Source organism: Populus trichocarpa, chromosome 17, assembly GCF_000002775.5.
Source record: "Populus trichocarpa isolate Nisqually-1 chromosome 17, P.trichocarpa_v4.1, whole genome shotgun sequence".
Classification (NCBI taxonomy): Eukaryota; Viridiplantae; Streptophyta; class Magnoliopsida; order Malpighiales; family Salicaceae; genus Populus; species Populus trichocarpa.
Genome location: NC_037301.2, coordinates 13,146,811 through 13,168,874, shown reverse-complemented (window position 1 = coordinate 13,168,874; position 22,064 = coordinate 13,146,811). Strand labels below are relative to the sequence as shown.

Sequence of the window (22,064 nt, the reverse complement as noted above, 5' to 3'; positions counted from 1 at the left end):
AAAAACTTACTTCACAATATAGGTTATGTTCATATATATATATTGGTTGATGAAACAATTACTTCTTTTAATTACTTCTTTTAATAACTCATCTAAATATTTGAATCAGATTCATTCTTTATGAATGGATGGATCAGACTTAACTTAACAATCAACCTACCTTATAACTCAAACACCTTTTCGTATCAATTCTTAAATGAGTGTACAACTATGCATATGCTTATAATAAAACATCTTATTTTGGAATTTATCTAGAAATAACAGTGTTTGGAAGCACAATATGCATTTGTCAGCATAATGAAAAACTCAAGGGTAAAAAAGTAACTGTCTTTTAAAGGATTCAACTAGTTGTTTGCTGGGTACGTTTAAAGAAAAAACATCAAATAAAAAAAAAGAAATATACAATATTCACTCTAAGCAACCCAAGAAACCTATAATCTAAGCTATGAATTCTATCAAGTTGAATTATTATTTTATTTTATAATATAATAAAAAATATAAAAATAAATTCATAATTAATCCAATACTAAATAACAAAAATAACTAAAAACTCAATATTAAAAAATAATACTGAAAAAAAAATCAAAAGGCCAAATAGAAAAATATTTTTTTAAAAAGAGAGCTCATCCTTCATGGTACGCTGCCCTGTTAAAAAAGCTGCGCATATTAAAGATAGACCCTTGCGTTTGAGCTTGTATTTTTTTCAGGTCTATTCACAGCAGCAGAAATCACACTCAACATTGGATTTTCGCCGATAAACTGCCCACCGAGGCGGTCAGCCCAATCCTTGTCCCCTCCACCACAACTCTCAAGGCACCTGAATTAGGGGTGAGCCAAAAAACCGGAAAATCAATTAAACCGAGAAAACTAAAAAAAAAAAAATCGAAAAAACCGAACCGAAAAAAAATCGATTAAACCGATTAATTTTTTGAAAAAACCGGCCGGTTCGGTTCGGTTTTATAAACAAAAAACCGAAAAAACCGAACTGAACCGAACCCGACAAAAAACCGGAAAAAAACCGAGCCAAACAGAGCCAAAACCGAGCCAAACAGGAAAAACCGAGCCAAACCAAAAAAACCGAGCCAAAACCGGAAAAACCGAGCCAAACCGGTTTGAACCGGTTTTTGCCCTAAAAAACCGAACCGAACCGAAACCGGTTGGTTTGACCCGGTTTTGGTTCGGTTTCGGTTTTTTTTTTACAAAAAAAAAATTTCGGTTTGGTTACTTTTTTTTGATAAAAACCGAACCGAACCGAAAATAATCACCCATAACCTGAATGACAGCGGGACCATCTCCGGGCACTGGCTCACAATAACCCAGATCATCTTCCTCCGCTCAACACGGGGAAAATAATTACATCCAGCAGTCTTCTCCATTATTGGACTGTTGTAAACCACTCATTTAAAAGAGGGGAGCTCTTTTATTGTAGAGGTATTACATAACGTGCATACCGGGAACTCAGCTGGATTCTTCTTGATATTTTGGAGTGACGAAGATTGTTTTTTTAAATATTTTTTTATTTAAAAATATATTAAAATAATATTTTTTTATTTTTAAAAATTATTTTTTACATCATAATATTAAATATTTAAAAACATAAAAAAATTAATTTGAAGTAAAAATAAAAATAATATTTTTAATTTTTTTTTAAATACAAAAATAAACTGTCATACTTTCCCTGGTCTACTCCAATGGTTCCATGTTTATCATTGATATCAAGTTCTCTTGACTAGGTTTATAAGGTGTTGTTTGAAAGTATGATGTAGGTTATTTTTTAAAATATTTTTTGTTTAAAAAATACATTAAAATAATATATATTTTTTATTTTTAAAAAATTATTTTTGATATCAGCATATTAAAATGCTATAAAAACACAAAAAAAACTAATTTGAAATAAAAAAAATAAAAAAACATATTTAAAATGAAAAAACAAACAAAAGATGAATAAAGCAAGAATTCATGGAGGATCTGGATGGGTACCTGTAAAAAATATTTGTAGAAGCATCATTATTTTCTTTTCCCTTTGCGTTTGTGGATAGTTTCATGAAGCATGACATTATAAACAGCCCTAGCCAATAAAAGTATTTTTTAAAATATGAGTATGTTTGGTATTGTGGTAATTTTTGTGGTTGTGATTTAAAAAAAAAATGTTTTATAAAAAATACTTTTGGTTGAGGTTGGTTTGGTATTTATATATACTTGGTTAAAACTGTGGTTGAACAAAAAATAGTTTAATGTGTTTGGTTAAGAATGCTTTTCAAATTGAGATTATAAAATAATTTTTAAAAATATATATTAATATTGATGGTTTTTAATTTAAATATTGTAAATTTAACTACTGCTATTACATTATAAAATAAATAATATTTTATATAAAATATTTTTTATTGTTCTATTAAACTATCTACAATTCCATCATGTATGAAATACATCCGACAAGGACTACAATTTCCTTGGTTTCTTAAGCGTGAAATAACATCAGGTAAAATATAATCAGGAACAAAATTGAGATTACGATCAAATTCTGCAAATGCTACGTCATCAAGCGATCTCTGTCTAATTTATATAGTGATACTTTATAATGTTAAACACTAATTTTTCGAATAAAACACAATTGAATAGTGGAGAGTGATTCACTGTTCACTTAAATGAACAGTGGAGAGTGAATTATACTCTCCACTGATCATTTAAATGAATAGTGGAGTGATCTCCACGAAAAAAAAAAAAAAAAAAAAAAAGTAACATTTCATTCTCTACTAATTACTTAAATGAATAATGGAGAATGATTCACTTAAAAAAAAAAAAAAAAGGGAAAGCAGCATTGAGCTGCTTTTAATGACCCTGCATTTTAAATATAATTAATGATGAGGTTGATGAATAGTTAATAAAGTTTTACTCGTTAACAATTTTCCGTTATTTGCTTTAAAAGCAGAAGTAACCAGGAAAGTAAACAGGCTCAACTCTCTTGGGGCCCATTGACCCCACATTATATGGTCAAATCCTGCTAACTTGCTGATTGATTTTGATCTGGCTCGGTAGTGATTATTTCAGTATTCCCAACAAAGGACAAATTTACGGGATGGCTAGTACCAAAGTTAAAGTTTTTAGACTCCCTCAGAAAATTAATTTAGAAAAACACATAGTTATTTCGGATTAAATTGGGAGTCAACAAGTTAATTTTTTTAAAAAAACAACAATTCTTTTAGTGTTGATTATTAAGAGTATATTTAATATTATGATAATAGTTATTTTTTAAAGTATTTTTTATTTGAAAATATATAAAAATAATATTTTTAAATTTATTTTTAATATCAACATATCTAAATAATTTAAAAATACAAAAAAAAAAAAAAATTAAAACAATTTTTTTTTAATTTCCTCAGCATTTTAAAATATAAAAACAAACCAACTCAAAAAATCCAATTAAATCAACCAAGTTTTGTTTAATCAATATCGTATCTGATTTAATAGAAACCTAATCTGGATTAGACGCTTAATCTCTAATAAAATGGCCTCTCTGAAATTAACTAAGAAGCATAGTTCTTTGATCCGCTCTTGATGAATGAACCAACCTTGGTTAGCTCACCGAGCGGCTTGTCTGTCCATCTTATCAGGTTACAGGCGAAGGCTCCTGCTATGGCTCCGATTATCGGTCCTACGATGTAGACCCATAATCCTTTGAATTGATGCTTAACAACGGCAGGGCCTATGCTCCTCGCAGGGTTCATCGAAGCTCCTGAAACCGGCCTGCAAGAAAATAACACGTTACGTGTATTTTGCTTTCTGTAGATTGTTTTGTGAAACCAATCTCTCTCATTATACCCAAATTCATGAGCTTAAATTGAATAGTATATGGTAAAAAAATCACCCAGCAACGAAGACATTCAAGAGTATAGTCATTCCAACAGCAATCCCAGCAAGATCTCCCACCTGCTAAGACAGAAACTTCAACAATAAGAGAAAAAACAATGCTTAGAATTAAGTAAGTTGTGCTAGAATCAGAACAGACCGCCCTATCATCTGTGGATACGCCGGAGATGACAAACATCAAGAGGAAGGAGATGATGATCTCAAGAACCAATGACTGCCCATCTGAACCGACCGGTACAGTTCCGAAAAATGCTTCTGGGGTTACATCAAGCGCTAGGGCTAGTGTGCCACTAGCAAGAATCGATCCCATTAGCTGAGCTATGATGTACAATGGAACCTTCAAAGAACAACCATGAAATATATCAAGCAGTGAGATCTCTTTGTTCGTTCCTATATATGTAATATACACATCCAAGAAAAGTACAAGCATGCTCTCAGAAACTTGCCTAACAATGTCCACAGACCACAGGTTACTTGCATACATGTATATATTGTAAGAAGGAGAGAGGATAATTTGTATTGTTTAGTCCATATGCACAAATAGCGGGATTTATCGTATATTACTTTCAAGTTCATTAAAAAAAATTATAAAAACTATTAAAAAAAACAATATTTGCTGATCCGTCCGGCCAGACTTGATGGATCGATTCAAAATCTAACTCAAGTTAAGTTTTAAAATAAATAAAAAAAATTAATCTAATATAACTTAGTTAAAAAAAACTTTATAATAGAAAATTTTGTCTGTTATGTCAAAAACCCTTAAATTAAGTGTGCTATTTTCACCCTTATAAAAAATAAAATAAAATTAGTTAACTAATTCAATCCTATAATTTAAATTTCTAACCCCGATTTGCTGGTCAGCTTAGCTAAATTTGATGGATTAACTTAGAACCTAACTCAACTAGGTTTTAAAATAAATAAAGAAAATTAACCTATTATAAGCATGTAAAGTTAATCAATGATAATTCTTTTTATTCAGTCAAAAACCATCAACTTAAGACTGTCATTTTCATCTTCACAAAAAAAAAAGTTAATTTACTCAATCCCGCCTCACCCTGGCCATGTTTGATAACTATGGAGAAGAACATGTTTGATATCTATGGAGAATAGTACTCTAATTTCCTAAAAAACTTGAAGAGCTAGAAAAAAAAAACCCTAAACCCAAATATAATTAATTTCGTTCCCGTATAAAAGTAGGTCAAAACCATTATAATCCCAGAAGAAGAACACTAACCTGCCATGAAGGAAACCGGCGAAAAATGGCGAAAGCGATGGTGACAGCGGGGTTGAAATGTGCTCCAGAAATGTGACCAAGTGAATATATCATAACCATTACAATTAAACCCCATGTCACACATACGCCTGGAAAGGTCACTGACCCATAGATATTGTTCACAGCAACGGATCCACATCCCGCAAATATCACAAAGTACGTTCCAATAACCTCAGCAATCAACTGGAAAACAATCCACAAAACGCAATAAATAAACCGTACATGGAAACCAGCTTGGTCATCAAACAAGAAAACAGACAGTTCCAAGCATAACTATGGGCTAGCAAACCTTTTGTGTGATGGTCACGGCTGCAGGTGATGTACAGCAATCAAATTTTCCATTTTCTTTGGGGTCAGTGGGTGTGGCAAGACCTTCTTCCATGCTCGTAATCTCTTGGCTTTCAATTCCATCGGACTTTCTAGCCATTATCACGAGAGAAGTAAGAAAAAAAATGATGTAAAAAGCGATAAGAAGGGGCTATGAAGGAAAAGTTTGTTGACTACTGGGCATGAGTAATCAAGTAGAGTAGTTTTTGGAGATAAACATCAAGCAGATTTAGTTTAGGATAGGTTAGAGATAATTAAGGAGATCTTGTACACTTGGGATGCGATCAGCTACTCTTGATTTAGATCTTCAGAAGGTGGAGAACTTTTTCAATTTGTGCATGGATAAAATCTTAATATTATCTGCATAATTATTTTCATTGTAGCAGAAGAATATAGTTGTAAATTTCAAATTTGAGGGAACTAGGTTCCCTTGAAAGAGCTACTGCATCTGGGAAGCAGTAAATTGTTCAATTAATCTTAATATGAATCTTGATGAAGACCATGCCATTTCCAGTTCCATGTGTTAGGGTTAAAAATATTTTATATAGCTGTGGACTAGGCTTAGTCCGTGCCACAACTCTTTCCCTGAAAATACGACTAACCAGTTTTTCAGTAATCACACATGGAATGGCAACAATGTTTCGAAGGTTTTTGGTTTTCATTTCCTGTAGTGATAAAACTTGAGCAGGGTTTGGTAACAAAAGGAGTTCTATTAATTATCCAGAAAAGGGATTACTATCAAGAAATTAAGGATGAATACAAGGCAGAAAAGGTCATCCTGTAGCCGAAAAAAAACAAAAAAATCACGAGAAGATCGACCTCAAAAAGACTAATCAACCCTTTAAGCCAAAGAAAAATTAATGTTAAAATTAGTTTTTTCAAAATAATTATTGTTTTTTTAAAAGATGTTTGAATGAATAAGATGAAATGAATACTGTATATTTTGAAATGTGCTGATTTTGAAAGAAATATATCTTCTCCTACTTCTCTTATTAAAAAAGAAAAAAGATAAAAAAAAAAGAGAGTGCTTTACTTATAAATACTGTAAATAAAGGCTTTTTAGTTGGGCAATTTTGATTTAATGAAATTATAGTTTATAATGAGTTTTTTCAACTTGGTTCAACTTTATTTTGTTTATATGGTTTTGGTTTTTGAATCGGAAATTAAAACAAAACCTATTTTTTTTTAAAAAAATTCCAAAATAAAGTTATTCAAAAAAATTCTTTAAATTCCGTTTTATTATAGATATCCCGAATAACTTAGTTAATTTACTCACTCCTGTCTGTATGGCCAAACAGGTCAAATAACCCCAATTAATGTTCACTCAGTCTATTCATTTTTTTTTTTAGATTAATGTGAATATCCAAACAAGCTTATACATGTCTATCTTTATTTTATATTCTTATTAGTATTTGCTCTCAACTCTCGAGGGTGATTTTGCAGCATCTAATCTGCTGTATCTCAATGAAGTCAATATAAAAGAAAATTCTTTATAGACACGCAGCAGGTTGATGTTGCATGCTGACTCAAATAACAGAGGCGAATATATGGATTCCGAGACAGATTCAAAGAAAAGGAGAGAGACGAAGAGAGGAAAAAAGAAAATGTGCATGCTTCAATAGTATATTGATTCTGGAATTTACAATGGTATATGTACAGAGAGTCGGACGTAACAGAACAGGAAAACAAATCAATGAAATTCTTTGGCAATTCCTTGAGCATCCTCCAGCAAGAACTTGTGCTTGCTTGAAAATGACCTATTGTTGTGGCTTTGGTGATAACTATAAGCCTGGTTTAGATTTGAATAAATTTGAGCTAGCTCTTGGAGACTTGGATGTCTTGATCCTCTTTGTTTTCTTTCCAGTAATATCATTTTCCCATATATATATATGGGAAAATAAAGAGAGGTCTTTCTGTCGACTCAAGCACAAATATAGTTTCCTAGGACACAAGGTGGCAAGGCATTTTGTAGTGAACTTGAAGATTAAGTAGCTTGAAGAGAGCAGAAAGCCCAAGGTAAGACCGCAAAAGCATAGCTGCCCTCGGAGGAAGCAAGCCGCTATCAGCATAATTACAACTGGTCAATTTGCGAACAACAAAATGAACGGCAGATTCTGATTAAAACTTATAATAAAGAACCCAAAATAGAAGAAGACAAAAAAAAGAATTGTTAAAAGGAATAAACGGCTTTGGTTGGTTTAGACAGTCAACTATTCAACGCTTTCAGCAGGATTTCTCCCCCCTCCATGATTCATAGCAGGTTTCTTTCCCTATCTTACCTATCTTGTCAGGATATCATGTTGACAAGGTTCCAAATATTCTTGAAAAAATCAAGCAGCCAAAGGAGACGTGCCAAGAAATCTATGGAGCAAACACAGGCAAAGATTAATTTAACAAACACTAGGTTGATGCTGACTTCATATCCATCAATCTTGAATAACGAGTCACCCTAGACCACTACCAATATCAACGTCATAATCAAGAAACAGAAAAGAATGGACTTAAAAGGAATTCAATTCCCGGTCAGATACATGGTCTGATTTCAGGGGTATCCAATCAATTCTACGAAGGAGAAGATTAGAAGATCTGGACAAAGCTCAATTATGAAAGCGAGGAAAATTTACTAATTGTATAAAATTTGGTACACCAGTTACTATACAAGCCCCGTTTTGTATTCTTTTGTAATTTGTAACGACAAAACTACATTTTTCAACCACATACAACTTCTAGATTATCGACACTCACCAGTCACCTGGTACCTAGACAACGGCCTGGACTGGCATTCTTCACTATACTTTTTTTTCCACTCTTTTCTACAAAGAAAACATCATCTCACAAACGCCACAAGGAAAGAAGTCACAAACTGATAGCCAAAAACAGTCATTTTGAAGATACTTCAGAAGTGCAACCACTGATAGGGAGGTCATTTTGGTGTAGGTGTACATACCAAAGCCCTTTGTTGTAGCTGTTTCAAGCTCTGTTCCATGCTAACCTGCACCATCTCAGCCAGCATCTTCTTTGCTTTACCAGATTGTTCATCTCCATCTATCTGGGAGATGATGTTACACACAATGTTCTCTAGTGTGTCTGGTTGAAGCTCGGATCTTGGGTACGGAGCATCCCTCAGCAAGCATAACAATGTGTGCGCTTTTGACTGAGACTTGGGTGTTCCTTGAACAGTAAGCTCAAGAAGTCCAGGGATCACACCTTCTCTGAGAATTGGTTCTCGATATTTAAAACGATCACTCTGACACAAGGTTAGCAATGCCCCAACTGCATGCTCTCGACTTTGGAGAGACCCATTTTCAAGCACTTCAACAACAGCTAGGATTCCACCTTCTTCTGATGTCAACGCAGTTCGACCTTCGTGAAAACCAACTAAAGATTCTATGAGAGCACAGCATTTTTCAGCTGTTTTTGAAGATTTTTTACAGGTTTTAAGTAAACTAACTATGGAAGGGATTGGATTTGTCTTGAGAATTATGTCGAGATTATTTGAGTGTGTTGAAAGATTAGAAAGAGCCATTACAGCATCGACTTTGGCTTGTGTGTTACCATTTCTAAGGATGTCAACAAGGAGAGGAATGGCACCGGTAGCACTTATAACTTGCTTGTTAATGGAAGAGGCAGATAGAGTAAGCAAAGATGCAGTTGCACACTCCCTTAAGATTGAATTTTGTGACTTAAGGAAGCTAATTATGGGTTCTAAAGCTCCAGCTTCCACAATGCTGATTTTGTTCCTGCAAGTAAAGCAGAAATGAGAAATTAGCAGAGAGCAAACAATTAACCACCGAATTGATAATGTCTACAAAATAAGTTACCAAAAAATAAGCTGTTTATAGCAAATATCATCAACCTTGAAGCCATTGTTACAAAGTAAGTCATACAAACAACAAAACCATGAAAACATTCATATGGAGAGAAGCATGAAACAGACAAAGGTAAAATTGTAATTGTAACCTAAACTTAACTAAAGCATGCCTCAATTTTCTAAATAGTATATGAGTCAACAACCTTACTCCTACAGCATTACTTGCATCTATATCATAGATCGAATGTCACATTCTGTAAAAATCTATGGTACATGTATAGGGTTATTCATGAGGCCTTTTCCCAAATGATTTCAGTTTTTTTTCCAGCATAATCAAGGTGTGACAGAATGGGAGCCCTATAAACACAAAATCAACTATTATAGACCTTCTCAATCACAAGACAAGGTGGGAAGCATGTTAAATGGAAGCAACAAAGTAACAGTTTCCTTGTTCAAGACTCGAATGGCAGCAGCATAATTGAATTTGACCATTGAATCCTGACAAACGAGTTTTACAACAAAATAATCTGAAGTTCAATTGCCAATCATATCTACAAATCCAAGTGCAAAGCAACCAATTAACAGACTAATTCAAATGATGTCAATAGACCAGAAAAAGCACTAAGACATAGGATGCCCAAGGAAAACCTAGCAGAATCCAGACTCATCAAGTAAGCTGATTACACCAGAAGAGTATTAGGACATAGCATGCCCAATGACCAAGCTCTCTCTCCTGGAGAAATTAATCCTCCACTTCTCTCCTTTTCTCATATCAACTCCCAAGAGGAAATTAAGTACATAATTAAATTCATTCAGCTAGTTTATTCTACTCTCCACATATTACACCAAAACCAATATATTCACCATACCCTCAAAGGAAGATAGATCACAATTAAGGATTAAGAAAGGGTAACATTAGTAGTAAAAAGTTTTTACTAATAAAGAGTAGCCCGTGTAGAAAGGAAACACATTTCTTTAAAAAAAGAAAAAGAAAAAGAAAATAACTTTCTTTCCCTCTCCAAGGAGTTATGGAACACCAAGAAGCCCATAATTATCATATGGTAAAGAAAAAGTGAGAAGACCAAAGAGGGAAAGAGTAACCTGTGAATCAAAGAACCACCATCTTCTCCAATCAAAACCTTCTATTTTCCAACCATAAAAGCATCCAATTCTTTCTAAATCCTCAATTCATTTAAAAATTCTGCCGACAAATTCCAAACCCAAACCACCAAATAAATATCTAAGCACTTAGCACACATATTATACCGTTCAACAGTCAACAAAATCCAAAATTTACCAATGTTTAATGGCCTTCTTCCATGTACGAATATTAAATAATCAAATTTTCCCATGAAGCAAACAAAACTTACTTCCACAAATTGGATAAACTATGATCCCAGGTGTCAAAGTAGTCAAACTAATCCAAACCAACCAATGAACTTCAAAAGAGAAGAAAGACAAGCATAGAAGAAGAATAGATTCTCATTTCTGACAACATAGATTTTTAACATAGAAAACTATAGGAATCCAAGAAAATCTTATCTTAAAAGTTAAAGAAAGTGAATCAGAGTCAATCAAGTAAAGAACCAATCTCCATCCAAAATCCCCACAAACACCCATCAATTCTTTTTGATAATTCAACAAAAATACCCTAAATAAAATACAACTTCACCTACGCCCTCACAAACTACAAATTTCACAAAAAATCCCTCATACTTCCAAACTCTGAAACAGAGCCTAAATTCTATGCTCTCATAAAAATCTTTAGAATCAATTAATTCTAAGATTTCACATTAGCCCTTTGTAAAATGTAAATTTAACTACCACAAACTCAATCAAAAATAAAAAAAAATCTCCATAATTCACCAGATTTCAACATAACCCCCTAATTCCAATTAATAACAAAACAGACCCAAGAAAAGAGCAAAACAAGCACAGTTCAATCTCACACAAGTCACAACAAGAAACTTCTTTTGATAAGGGAAAAAAAATGAAAAAATCTCAAATTTTAAAAGAACCCCTGAAACTCCAAGTAATTGCAGAACACAAGCAGTTCAAATAAAAAGAAGCTAAAAAATTGCTTCTTTGAAAATTTTGAGAAAACCCGCCACAATTCACCTTAATTACAAAACTACCTAAAAAACCACAGAGATAGAAAAATGTAACGATGACATACTTCTCATCTTTAACAGCAAGATTAAGCAAAGCCAAGAGAGCCGACTCGCTCAATTCAACTGAGTCATCATCACCAACTCGTAACATACAAACCAGCGGCTTAACCGCATCAGCTAACTGTCTCCTACACCTCTGAGAAGTCTTGGTTAACCTCCTTATATCCTTCGCCGCCTCTATTTTCAAACTCAAATCCTCGGATTGGATTAACCGTAGCGCACGGCGGACTGCGGCAGAGGAGGACGGTGGCGTGTCGGTGTCGGAAGAAGAGGTGGAGTAGTGGGTGTGCGAGGAGGAGGAAGAGGAGGAGGAGGAGGAGGAGTTCATTGTGAGAAAAGGGAGGAGCGTGTTGGTTAGATTTTGTTTGCTGGTAGTTTACGTTGCGTGAGAGCTCGTGTAAGAGAGAGAGAAAATCGGAGAGTGGGATTTTAGAGAGAGAGGTGGTGGTAGGTTTGTCTGTTATTGGTTGTGTGGAGAGTGTAGGGGTCAGGGGTTGGAGTTAAGCAACATTTATTAATGTATTTATTTTTTAAAAAGAGTTTATTCGTGATTGCCATAATAATTGACGAGAAAAATAAATATTTGGAGAGAAAATATGGAATTTATTTATTTTTTATAAAAAATATCTTTTTCCTTAATTCTTGAGTTTTAAATTTACAAGAGTTGCCCGTTGACGGAGAGATGGGATAAAAAACTCTTCATTTCAAGTAGTAATTATAAATGAAATTATATAAATAGTTATACATGGAATTTATATGATTTTGTATTTAAAATTTTAAATGGTGTGAATCTAAATTCCATGTCTTGAAAGAAACTTTGAGTTTTTTTTTTTTAATATTTAGAGAGTTATTTATAATAGTCATGAAAAATAAATATATCATGAAAATATAAAAATTGAGAGAAAGAAGAATATTTGTTACATAATAAAATGATAATGAGAGTGGATAAGATATTACGAGCGTATTTGAGAGTGTGATTGCGGTTTCTTTTTAAAGTATTTTTCACTCAGAAATATATCAAAATAATATATTTTTTTATTTTTTAAAAATTAATTTTGACATCAGCGTATTAAAATGATCTAAAAATACTAAAAAAATATTAATTTCAAACAAATAAAAAAATAAAAAAAATTTAAATTTGTTTAAAAACATTATTTTTAAAACGTAAAAACAAACAAAGTTTATACAATCAATTGGAACATAACTGATAATTATAAGCTACAAAGAAGTTATAGTATTAAGATCCATATATTAGCTAGCATTAAAAATAAAATAAAGAAATCCCTCATATTTATTTTCGAATCACAACGTTATAAATAGTAAAATAAAGTTGAAAATAAATGCATTTACCACCTACGTGAAGCCATCAAGACATTATGAACATCTGTGAACTTCGAAAACCTATGAAAAAGTATAATTTTAGGATATGATCGTGGCACTAAAATTCTCATGAGATTTTGAGTGGTAATTATGTTGTAATTAGTTATAATAATGCTATCTTTTTGCCTGAATAATTGTGTTGATCATTGTCTACTGTCGGGGATAGGTTATCGTTATCATTATACCAAATTAAACAAAAACGTGCCCGGGCGTTTAGCCCCTTTTATTGTCAAGAAATTAAAATTAAAATTAAAATTAAAATTAAAATAAACAAACGTGCCTTTTAAACATGGAAGGCACCAGCTTCTTGGTGAAGGTCATGATTAGTTGGAAGGAACTTCTTACCAGTTATATTAAACTTGGTTGATTTGCATTGTGTTCTAATTTATATTTTAGTGTTTTTTAAAAATATTTTGACATGAAAAAAATTAAATTCATGTTTTTTCAGTGTTTTTTTATGTATTGATATTAAAAATAAAAAAATACTATTTTTTATTTTTTATTTTTTTGATTAACGTGGGTGTCCAGACCAGCTTGCGCGCACATCGACTAATCCCACGGACCCTGAAGTTAACGACCATGTAAGCCTTCAATGACCATCATATTAGCAACCACATGACTCGAACCCGAAATCATAAGGGGAGCAAACAAAAAAAAATAAAAAAATACTATTTTAATACATTTTAAAGCGAAAAAAACTTTTAAAAATCCTCATGTACAATAATATCAAATAGACACTGATAGGTCTGATATAATAGGTTGATCTACGACTCGACAAACTCGCTCCCTGACTTGAATTGGTTGTTAAAAAAATCAACTCGAAATTGACTTGTCGAATCGGTGAGTTAACCTACAAAGATTTGATTTTTTTTTAAATAACATCAATTTAATTTTTTTAATTAAATCATGTCAATGTAAAGTTAATTTGTCCAATATGTGATATGAAACTTATGCCGAGTTGATTTCTATATCTGAGTTTAATAATTTAATTTGCTCACATGTGGGTTCTTCGAGTGTAGGTTTAGCTGAAGGAGCAAGTCGTTTACTACAAATAATGGAGATAAAAATAAAGAAACGAATATGATCTTTTCTTGAACGTCAAGCGGTTTTTCAGAAAGTCTTCATCTTTCTCGTGAAGAATTAATTATTTATTCTCTTAAAATTAGCTTCAAAAAACCTTTCGAAACTAGCTTCCAAATCCACTCCCATTCTTAGCTTCTTTATTCATTAATCATTTTCTTTCCTTTCACTGGCACGTAGTCAGTGTTGGGAGAGTACTGCAGGTCAATGTTTGCATTGCTGTAGTAAAATATATATTGTGGACAGAAAGGAGCCATTCATAGAAGCTGCGCAGCCTGGATTGTCTCTCATCTCTATCACTGTTGTGAGTGATCATAGGCGAAATAAAGTTTTTGAGTCAAATAGTTTCCTTTTCTTAACTCTAAGAAAAATATTGTCTTGAACATGGTGGAAAGGTGTTAGCTAAATAGTTTCCCTTGGTTAATGCACTGACTCAATGACCAGGTATTTTTTCTTGGTGATCAGACCCAGAAACTATAATTTAGAAAACAAGAGAATATATAGTAGGTCAATAACAATTCATCAGTATTGGAGAGGGATCTGCGATAAAGAGTGATCTTAGGCCTGCAGATGTGGTGAGACTGTGTTCTCCAATTAACATCCTTGTAAATCATGATATTGAGGATAGAAAACGCACCATGTTTTTTTTTTTTAGTTCATTAGAGGATTGATTGGATCTTGCACTGCATTGAAGGATGGTGATCTTCTGTTCAATCACCATACAAGAGTGTAAGCGACCTTTAATTTTGAATGCAATGATTGGCAAAACAGTACCAAACTAGCTAGCTAGCTACTACCTTCCCTCATGTCCATTTGCTTTCTACAATTGATCGGTGCAAGAATTCCTGCCGACGATCCTTTTCCTGCCACAGTGCCTTGCTTTCCAAAAGGGCAACTTACTGTGATCGATGGAGAGTATTCCTAAGACATGCATGGTGGTGTCAATATCCTTGCCTCAGTCAACCTGACAAAGCCCACCGTTAATAGTTAATGAGGTGATGGTAGGGTATACGTTGAGTCACCACACCCCTCCCTCCTTTTTAACTTTCTTGCCGGCAGTGACGACATTGATGAAAAAACAATTAATTAATGCCTTGTGTAACCATTTATTCATACAATATTTATCATGATTTCGCAGGAACAACCCTATCCCATGCAATTGAGAATCAAGAAAATTAAGACATAATAAATACAATAACAGGAGATATAATTTATGAAGACAGAAGAAAAAATAAAAAAAATAAATTTGCCTCAATAGAAATATGATATATTTGCTTAAAAGAAGAATTCGAACCTTGGCTATACCTAAATACTATTATGGCATCATCTGGGATAGCAATTGTACCGTACCTTTTCAAATCTTTGATTTTTTTTTTTTGAAAAAGCTAGAAAATAATTTTGTTGTATTTTTATATTGAAAATAAAAAAATTAAAAAGTATTTTGATATATTTTTAAGTAAAAAATACTTAACACTATAATTCCGAACATGCTTCCCATCTCCCTCCACCTTTTAATTTGGGATGTTTAACAGTGAGATAACAGTTACTTTTTAAAATGTTTTTTTTGCTTAAAATTGCATCAAAATAATAATTTTTTTTTTAAAAAAAATTATTTTTGACACCAGTACATCAAAATGATTTGAAAATACTAAAACAATATTAATTTGAAATAAAGAAAAAAATAATTTTTTTTAATTTATTTAAAAACATTTTTAAAACGTAAAAATAAACATAAACAACCACGTATAGAATTTCCTGTTTGTTTCGTTTTAATCTAACTTATTTTCTTTATAATTTGATCAAGGCAATCAATGCATGTGCTTTGTTTTTTCCCCTGAATTCCAACGTTGTTGTCTATATACATGTGTGTGTACTGTTGGCTCAGTTTCTTCTTGAAGTTAGGTTTGTTTTTGCTTATCTTAATGGCATACGTAGTTATTGAACGGATTTTTTTTATTTAGTTAGCCACGTTTACAAGTTCTTTCATCTTTCACGAGCGAGTATGATTGCTTCGGAAATTGGAAAAACTTCAAGTGGATTGATTCTGGGCTGTTCTCGGAAAACACCACTGGGTGACAGAGCACATATTTGAATTTTTGGTCTTCAATTCGTTTTCAACGGTTTAGAGATTGGAAAATTAGAGATTCATTGGTTTAGGTTAAAGGAAAAGGGTGTTTATGTTCTGTAAATGGAATTGACGTTTGGTTAACATACAAATATAGAAGAGATAGAGATGAAGACATAAAATAAATCTCCAGCGATACTTGTTGTCTCTGTTTTCCAGATATAAACCAAATGCTACCTAGGGTTTATAGGAAATCTCACAGAAGATTGATAGCATCACACAGTCATTGAAAATTCTTTGCATATCGACCTCCCAGTAACCATAGTCTGTTCCTATTTTGAGTAAGAGAAACCTAAACAAGAAACTTATATACTGAAGAACTACTAAAATAGAAACCTAGACATATAAATTCTCTGCAAGTTCAGAGTTTACAGAAAAATCCTTGCAAATCTTCAAATTACAAGATATCCTTCCATTGTAGGGTCGAACTAAAACACATGAATAGTAATGTTTTTGTTGCCTACATCACTGGGTGCTGCCAATGCTATTTCATGTGAAATCAATTAGAAAATGACATTGAAATGTCCTCCCTCCGATGATCACTGGGTTCCTGCCTCTCCAATCTTTGTCTGGTCCCTTCTTTTGTCTATTGTTTCTATCATTTCTATTGTTTCTAATGGCCTACTGTTTTAGCAAATTTTCATATATCAGACTATGCGTGAGAAAAGTATCGAGGAATTTCGAGTATATATATAATAACTTCAATACTTATCTTCAACATATAGGATAGAGTCAGCTAGATAAATTGTTTTGACCTACAAGCTATTACAACGCATGTTGTTCATTGTTAAACACGAATGGAAGCCCCACGATTAGCAACACCCTGTCAATCAGACATGATGTAAGGAAACTAATGGAAGACAGATATTTCTTGATGACTTCATAGCCTCCTTTATTTCTCATAGATTTAGTGCTGAAAATGTGAAAAGGCAGACAAATTAAGATTCAATCAACGATGAAATTCTCATTACATGAGAGTGAAAATGATTTAATGTTGTGAAATAGAATAGGATCAGAATGGTTCTAAACTAGAATTGTAAGATCAAAATGGTAGAAAGGAAATTCTAGTTCTTTTATTTTACCTGGCCTGGCATCACTTCTCCGCTGATACCACTAATGTTGATGCCTGCATGCAGGCATGCCTTGAAATGTGCATCAACAATGTCGGGGCCAAAGGCTTTGTCAACACCTCCACCACAGTGGTACTGTCCCTGAGGGCCAGGATAATCACCAAAAGGCCATTAAACATCGTTCTGCAACAAGGTGTATTCTTGCTCAAGGCCATGCCTCTTTTTTTTTTTTTTTTAATCAGGTTGCTCATTATTCACAATTGGAAAATCACTTTGCAGTTATCTTATAAGAAAAAAAACAAGAATAAAGAAAATAAGGGTGGGCTGGGATTAAAAAAATACCATAGCCCCTCTCAGCAACAATATCAGGATGCCTGAATAATTTTGCAGAATTACATCTCATTTTTGTCAAAACAGGCCCATCAGCAGGAGTTTAAGCTTCACACATGACTAATCCAATCAACAACAATAACCGAGAGAATGACTTCAAGCTACAATGGCCATGTCTAGTGGAAAGATATAAGATGTTCTCCAACATTGCATCTACCATGCCCAGAACAAACGTAACAAGTTAACACAATATTATAAAGACAAAATTTCAATGGAGAAAATGAATAAGAATCTCAAGATATAGAATAACATAACACCTGACTGGAGCTCTGAGGCAGCTGATGGAGAAGATGACTTATTGTCAGCAACACACCAGAAGATCCCTAAAGGGACGAATTCACTGCAGAAGTAGGAAGTATCCATGATACACTGAAGAAAGAGTCGTATGATTAGCGGGCAAAATTCATACAATCTACTGATAATTTCATTTAATTGTAGCATGTATAACACACTATAAACTTGAATTATGTCATATCATCAAATGCGAGAATAACGTAACAACGTATTCATTAATTTAACGGTAACCAAAGGTCTAAGAAGCCATTCATTCATGCAATTTATATGGTTAGAAAACGAAAACAAAGCAAGGTAAAAAGAAAATATATGGGGTGAGAAGCTTACTTTTGAATCCGAAGTGCCAAGTGAAGTCGTTATCCTTTGAACAATCCAAGTATCATTGGATTTCTTTGAAATTGATTTCAATGGAAGGGATGTGAGCTATCTTTGGCCAATCCTCTCCTCTCTTTTTCGCACACCTCTTCTCCAAATATGGACACTCATCAATTATCAACTTGCTGAGGTTATTGAGACTCTGCACCCCATCTGGAAAAGACACCAAATTAGGGCAACCCCGAATATTCAAGCTCGAAAGGGACGTGAGATATCCAATCTGATCTGGCAAAGAAGTTAATCCCGTGCAATACTGTATGCTTAGAGATCGGAGAGAAGTGATATGTTGGATACTCTCTGGCAACGAGTTTAGCTCATGACAACCAAAAAGAGACAAATCCTCAAGTGCTGTCAGATGTCGCACTCCCTCAGATAGAGAAGCAAATTGATCGCAAAAATGAATCGATAAGTGACGAAGAGAAGATAAGCTACACAGCTCATTCATTGGCAGAGAATTTAATCTTTTACAACTCAATATCTCTAAAATCTCCAAAGAAGTGAGGTTCTGAAGACCTTCCTCTGGTATGCTTTCAAGTTCGTTACAACCCTGAATTGTCAAGCTTTTAAGAGAAGAAAGGGAGGTGATAGAACTGAAATTCCTAAACGACGTCAATGAAGCGTTGCCTCCCCTGATGATTAATGTTTTGACGGAGGGTATAATTGGTATTTCATCCAACAGAGGGCAAGAAGAGATCTCCAATTCTCGTAGGAGAGGGAAACTACACGCATCCCATTGCTCTAATCTCTTCATTGAATAAATAACCAGTCTCTCCAAAGATGGGAATGGATTTTGAGCATCTCCATACACATGGCTGTCAATAAACTTCACTCCGGCCATTCTATATAATTGAAGATACTTGAGGAACTGTAGTTTCCCAAATGGTGGAAGTTGTTCACAGTTGTAACAGTCTCTTAGCTCCATCTCCACTAGATTTGGTAGCATCAAGTTCATCATCCAATTTGGAAATCTTGAGCCTCCATATCCTTCTATACTCAACTTCTTCAGATTTGAATGAGGCTGAAGCCTATCAAGGACCTCCGAATGCACATTATTTGGTATTGATTGCCCCGAAGGTGAATTGTAATTTCCTTCCAAATTCCATGATAAAGTCAGTGATAGAAGAGCTGTCTTCAAAATCAAATTCGCACTTCTGGCATCTTTTGAATTCTTAACATTATCAAGATCTGTGATGCTCAATTCACCAGCAAGATTATTCAGCCTTCCCAGCTCCCCTATGCCACGACCATCCTCCTTACCCACAACGAAGATGCCAAGTTTTCGCAGGCAAGTCAACTCTCCCATTCCACAAGGCATAAATCGAAGTGAATAACAACCTCTGATGTCAATATAGACGAGACTTTTCATGTGCTTCGTATCTTCTGGTAATTGGACTAGTTGTCTGCAACCTCTTAGATTTAGTGTCTGAAGGTTTGGGAGGGAGGTGGTTGGTTCAGGCAATTTTTTGATGCCGGATCCGGAGACATCTAGAAACTTTAGATGTTTCAAATTACAAATTGATTGTGGTAATGTATTGAGATTGTAAATACGTATATACAATGCTCTTAGATACTTCTGTTGAGTGAAACAAAGACCTAAATTATAACTTACAGGTTGTGAGTGAAATAGATTCGAAAGAATAATTGAGTGCAGAGATTTGAAATCCTTGTCTTCAGGAGCAAACCATGATGTGTTGTAAGCACCCACATGACGAACTGTTTTAGAAATTGACAACCTTGTATTGTCCTCGATCAAATAAGATTCTCCATTCATAATGTACTGTGCAAGATCATGGATAAGATCGTGCATTTTACATGTTATGTTGCCCAGCCCATCATCCTTGACTTCTTGAAAAAAAGACCTCCCAACTAATTCGTGGAAAATCTCTTCACCCCTGTCATGCAAATCTATTTTCCCATTGCTAGAAATGAAGCCATTTGCCATCCATAGAGCTACCAACAGGTCCTTCTCCATGACATAATCTTTGGGGAATATAGAGCAAAATGCAAAGCAGTGCTTCACCGGTGGCATTAGATTCATATAACTCAAACTCAAGGCAGGTAAAATCCGGCTTCCTTCATTCGGCAGATCCCAAATCTCACTCTCTTTGACAAGCAACCACTCACTCACAGTTTTCTTCGAGCGCATCAGGCTTCCAAGTGCTCTTATCGCCAAGGGAACCCCGCCACACTTGTTAACTATCGCTACTCCAATCTCTTTCAAGCGACCGCGCTCTTCTGCACTTCTCATCCCCAATGCAAGCTGCTCAAATAAAAGCAAGGAATCCTCATCTGACAATGTTGCCATACGCTGAACAGGAGTTGTGGCCATTTTATCAGCAGCAGTTCCCAAACGAGTAGTCACAATAACTGCACTTCCTTTAGCTCCACAACTCAATGCATCTTTCAATTTGCTCCAGTTATCATGGTCATCTTCCCACACATCATCCAATATGAGCAAAAACTTCTTACCACCTAACTTTTCTTGGAGGCGTCGTAGAAGAGTATCCAACTGTTGAATATCTGGACTAGAGCGTTCAATGGACTCAATGATGGCACTAGTCAATTTTTGAATGCTGAAATCAACAGATACACACACCCAAACTCGCAAATCAAAATGCTCTTCTATTCTTCCGTCGTTGTAGACTAATTGAGCAAGTGTTGTTTTACCCAGCCCCCCCATTCCACATATAGCATAAACAGAGAAATCATCTGAACTGGTGAGCAGCATGTTGATCAGATCTTCTTTCTCCTTTCTCCTTCCATAAATTCCTGATTCTTTCACAAGTGACCCAGTCTCACGCTGATTTAAAATATCTGCATTTATCTCCACAGCCTCCTCTCTTAGGTGGAACTTTTGTCTCTCCATGGCAATGGCATCTAATTTTTCTCTAACACTCTTCAATTTATGCACCATTCTTCGTCGAAAAACAAGTGGATTATAATTGATAGAAAAGAAGGCTCGTACTCGATTTTTGAGATCTCTTCGCTGCTGATGCGGCTGAGCTTCATTTGCAAAGTCACTTAGCAAATCATCAGCATCATAAGCTGCATCCTTGAGGTCTCTGAGCCACACCTTTATAGCCTCACTCGTCCACTGCTTCTCCTCAGCATCTTGAAGCACAGCTCGAATAGTTCTGATCGTGCGGTTGAGTTTTTCACGCTCAGTCTCTAGGCTCCCAGCAAGTCCAAGCTCTCGAAGAAATGAGGAATTCAAGTTCCCCATGATTGTACTCGCGAGAGCAGAAAGAACTGCATCAGCCATATCTTGTTTTGGAATGGAAAAGAAATGGATGTTGAGAAGAAGTAGAAAAGGGGCAAGGAAAACGAAAAGCAGGGGAGGTGAGCAAATAAATGGTAAGCAAATACGGAGAAGATAAAACAGGATGAGATGAGAAATGGAAAAGGTGAAAGTGTTTGGTGATGGCTTTTCTTCTGCTAAGATCCTTGACTATATTGATCAGGTTAGTAAACGTCGTCTTCCCTGCACAATCACACTCACAAATAAATATTATTTTAATACCAGAATCACCTCACAAACAAGACCGAATTTTTTTTTCTCTCGGGCCTCTTCTCCAAAATTGAACAATCTAGAATCTTCATAACTAAGGTAGTGTTTGGATGCTCTTTTATTTTTTTTCAAGTTAAACTCAAAAGCTGGCTTGGTACAACTTCAAAGCTGAATGAAATAATATAGTAATTAAATTGCATGCATAACTAAAGGTAATATTTTACATTGTATTTTAAAAGTATTTTTAAAAAAAAATTAATTTTTTTTATTTTAAATTAATATATTTTTGATGTTTTTAAATTATTTTAACGTGCTAATGTCAAAAATAATTTTTTTTAAAAAATACTTTTTAAATAACTTAGTTAAATTACATGATGCGCTTCTCTTAGA

General features: G+C 34.1%; 3 protein-coding genes across 10 annotated transcripts in view; all 3 read right to left on the bottom strand.

The window, feature by feature from the left end:
* Positions 1-3,395: 3,395 nt before the first annotated feature.
* LOC18106653 (probable aquaporin NIP-type) lies at positions 3,396-5,897 on the bottom strand. The gene is made up of 5 exons (XM_006372532.3): positions 5,433-5,897; positions 5,105-5,326; positions 4,010-4,207; positions 3,869-3,930; positions 3,396-3,747 (listed from the first exon to the last, which is right to left on the bottom strand). Exons 1-5 carry the CDS (start codon positions 5,568-5,570, stop codon positions 3,528-3,530), a joined length of 840 nt encoding a protein of 279 aa, XP_006372594.1. The 5' UTR covers positions 5,571-5,897; the 3' UTR covers positions 3,396-3,527.
* A 2,174-nt stretch (positions 5,898-8,071) lies between these two features.
* Positions 8,072-11,931, bottom strand: LOC18106655 (U-box domain-containing protein 4). The gene is given in 3 exon segments (XM_024588263.2): positions 8,072-8,407; positions 8,409-9,210; positions 11,458-11,931. Coding segments are annotated over 3 exon segments (1,182 nt in total). The 5' UTR covers positions 11,781-11,931; the 3' UTR covers positions 8,072-8,350.
* A 4,776-nt stretch (positions 11,932-16,707) lies between these two features.
* LOC18106657 (putative disease resistance protein RGA4) overlaps positions 16,708-22,064 on the bottom strand; it is a 38,022-nt gene continuing 32,665 nt past the window's right edge. For 2 of the 8 annotated variants that reach the window (XM_052448232.1, XM_052448238.1), the window contains exons 2-6: positions 18,119-20,025; positions 17,755-17,866; positions 17,450-17,650; positions 17,120-17,248; positions 16,708-16,950 (exon numbers count right to left, since the gene is read on the bottom strand). In XM_052448232.1, the coding sequence (XP_052304192.1) occupies positions 18,171-20,025 (1,855 nt within the window). In that variant the 3' untranslated portion in view covers positions 16,708-16,950; positions 17,120-17,248; positions 17,450-17,650; positions 17,755-17,866; positions 18,119-18,170. Of the gene's footprint in view, positions 16,951-17,119; positions 17,291-17,449; positions 17,651-17,754; positions 17,867-18,118; positions 21,648-22,064 lie in introns of all 8 variants that reach the window. The other 6 variants (XM_052448235.1, XM_052448233.1, XM_052448234.1 and 3 more) reach the window with 6 other exon arrangements.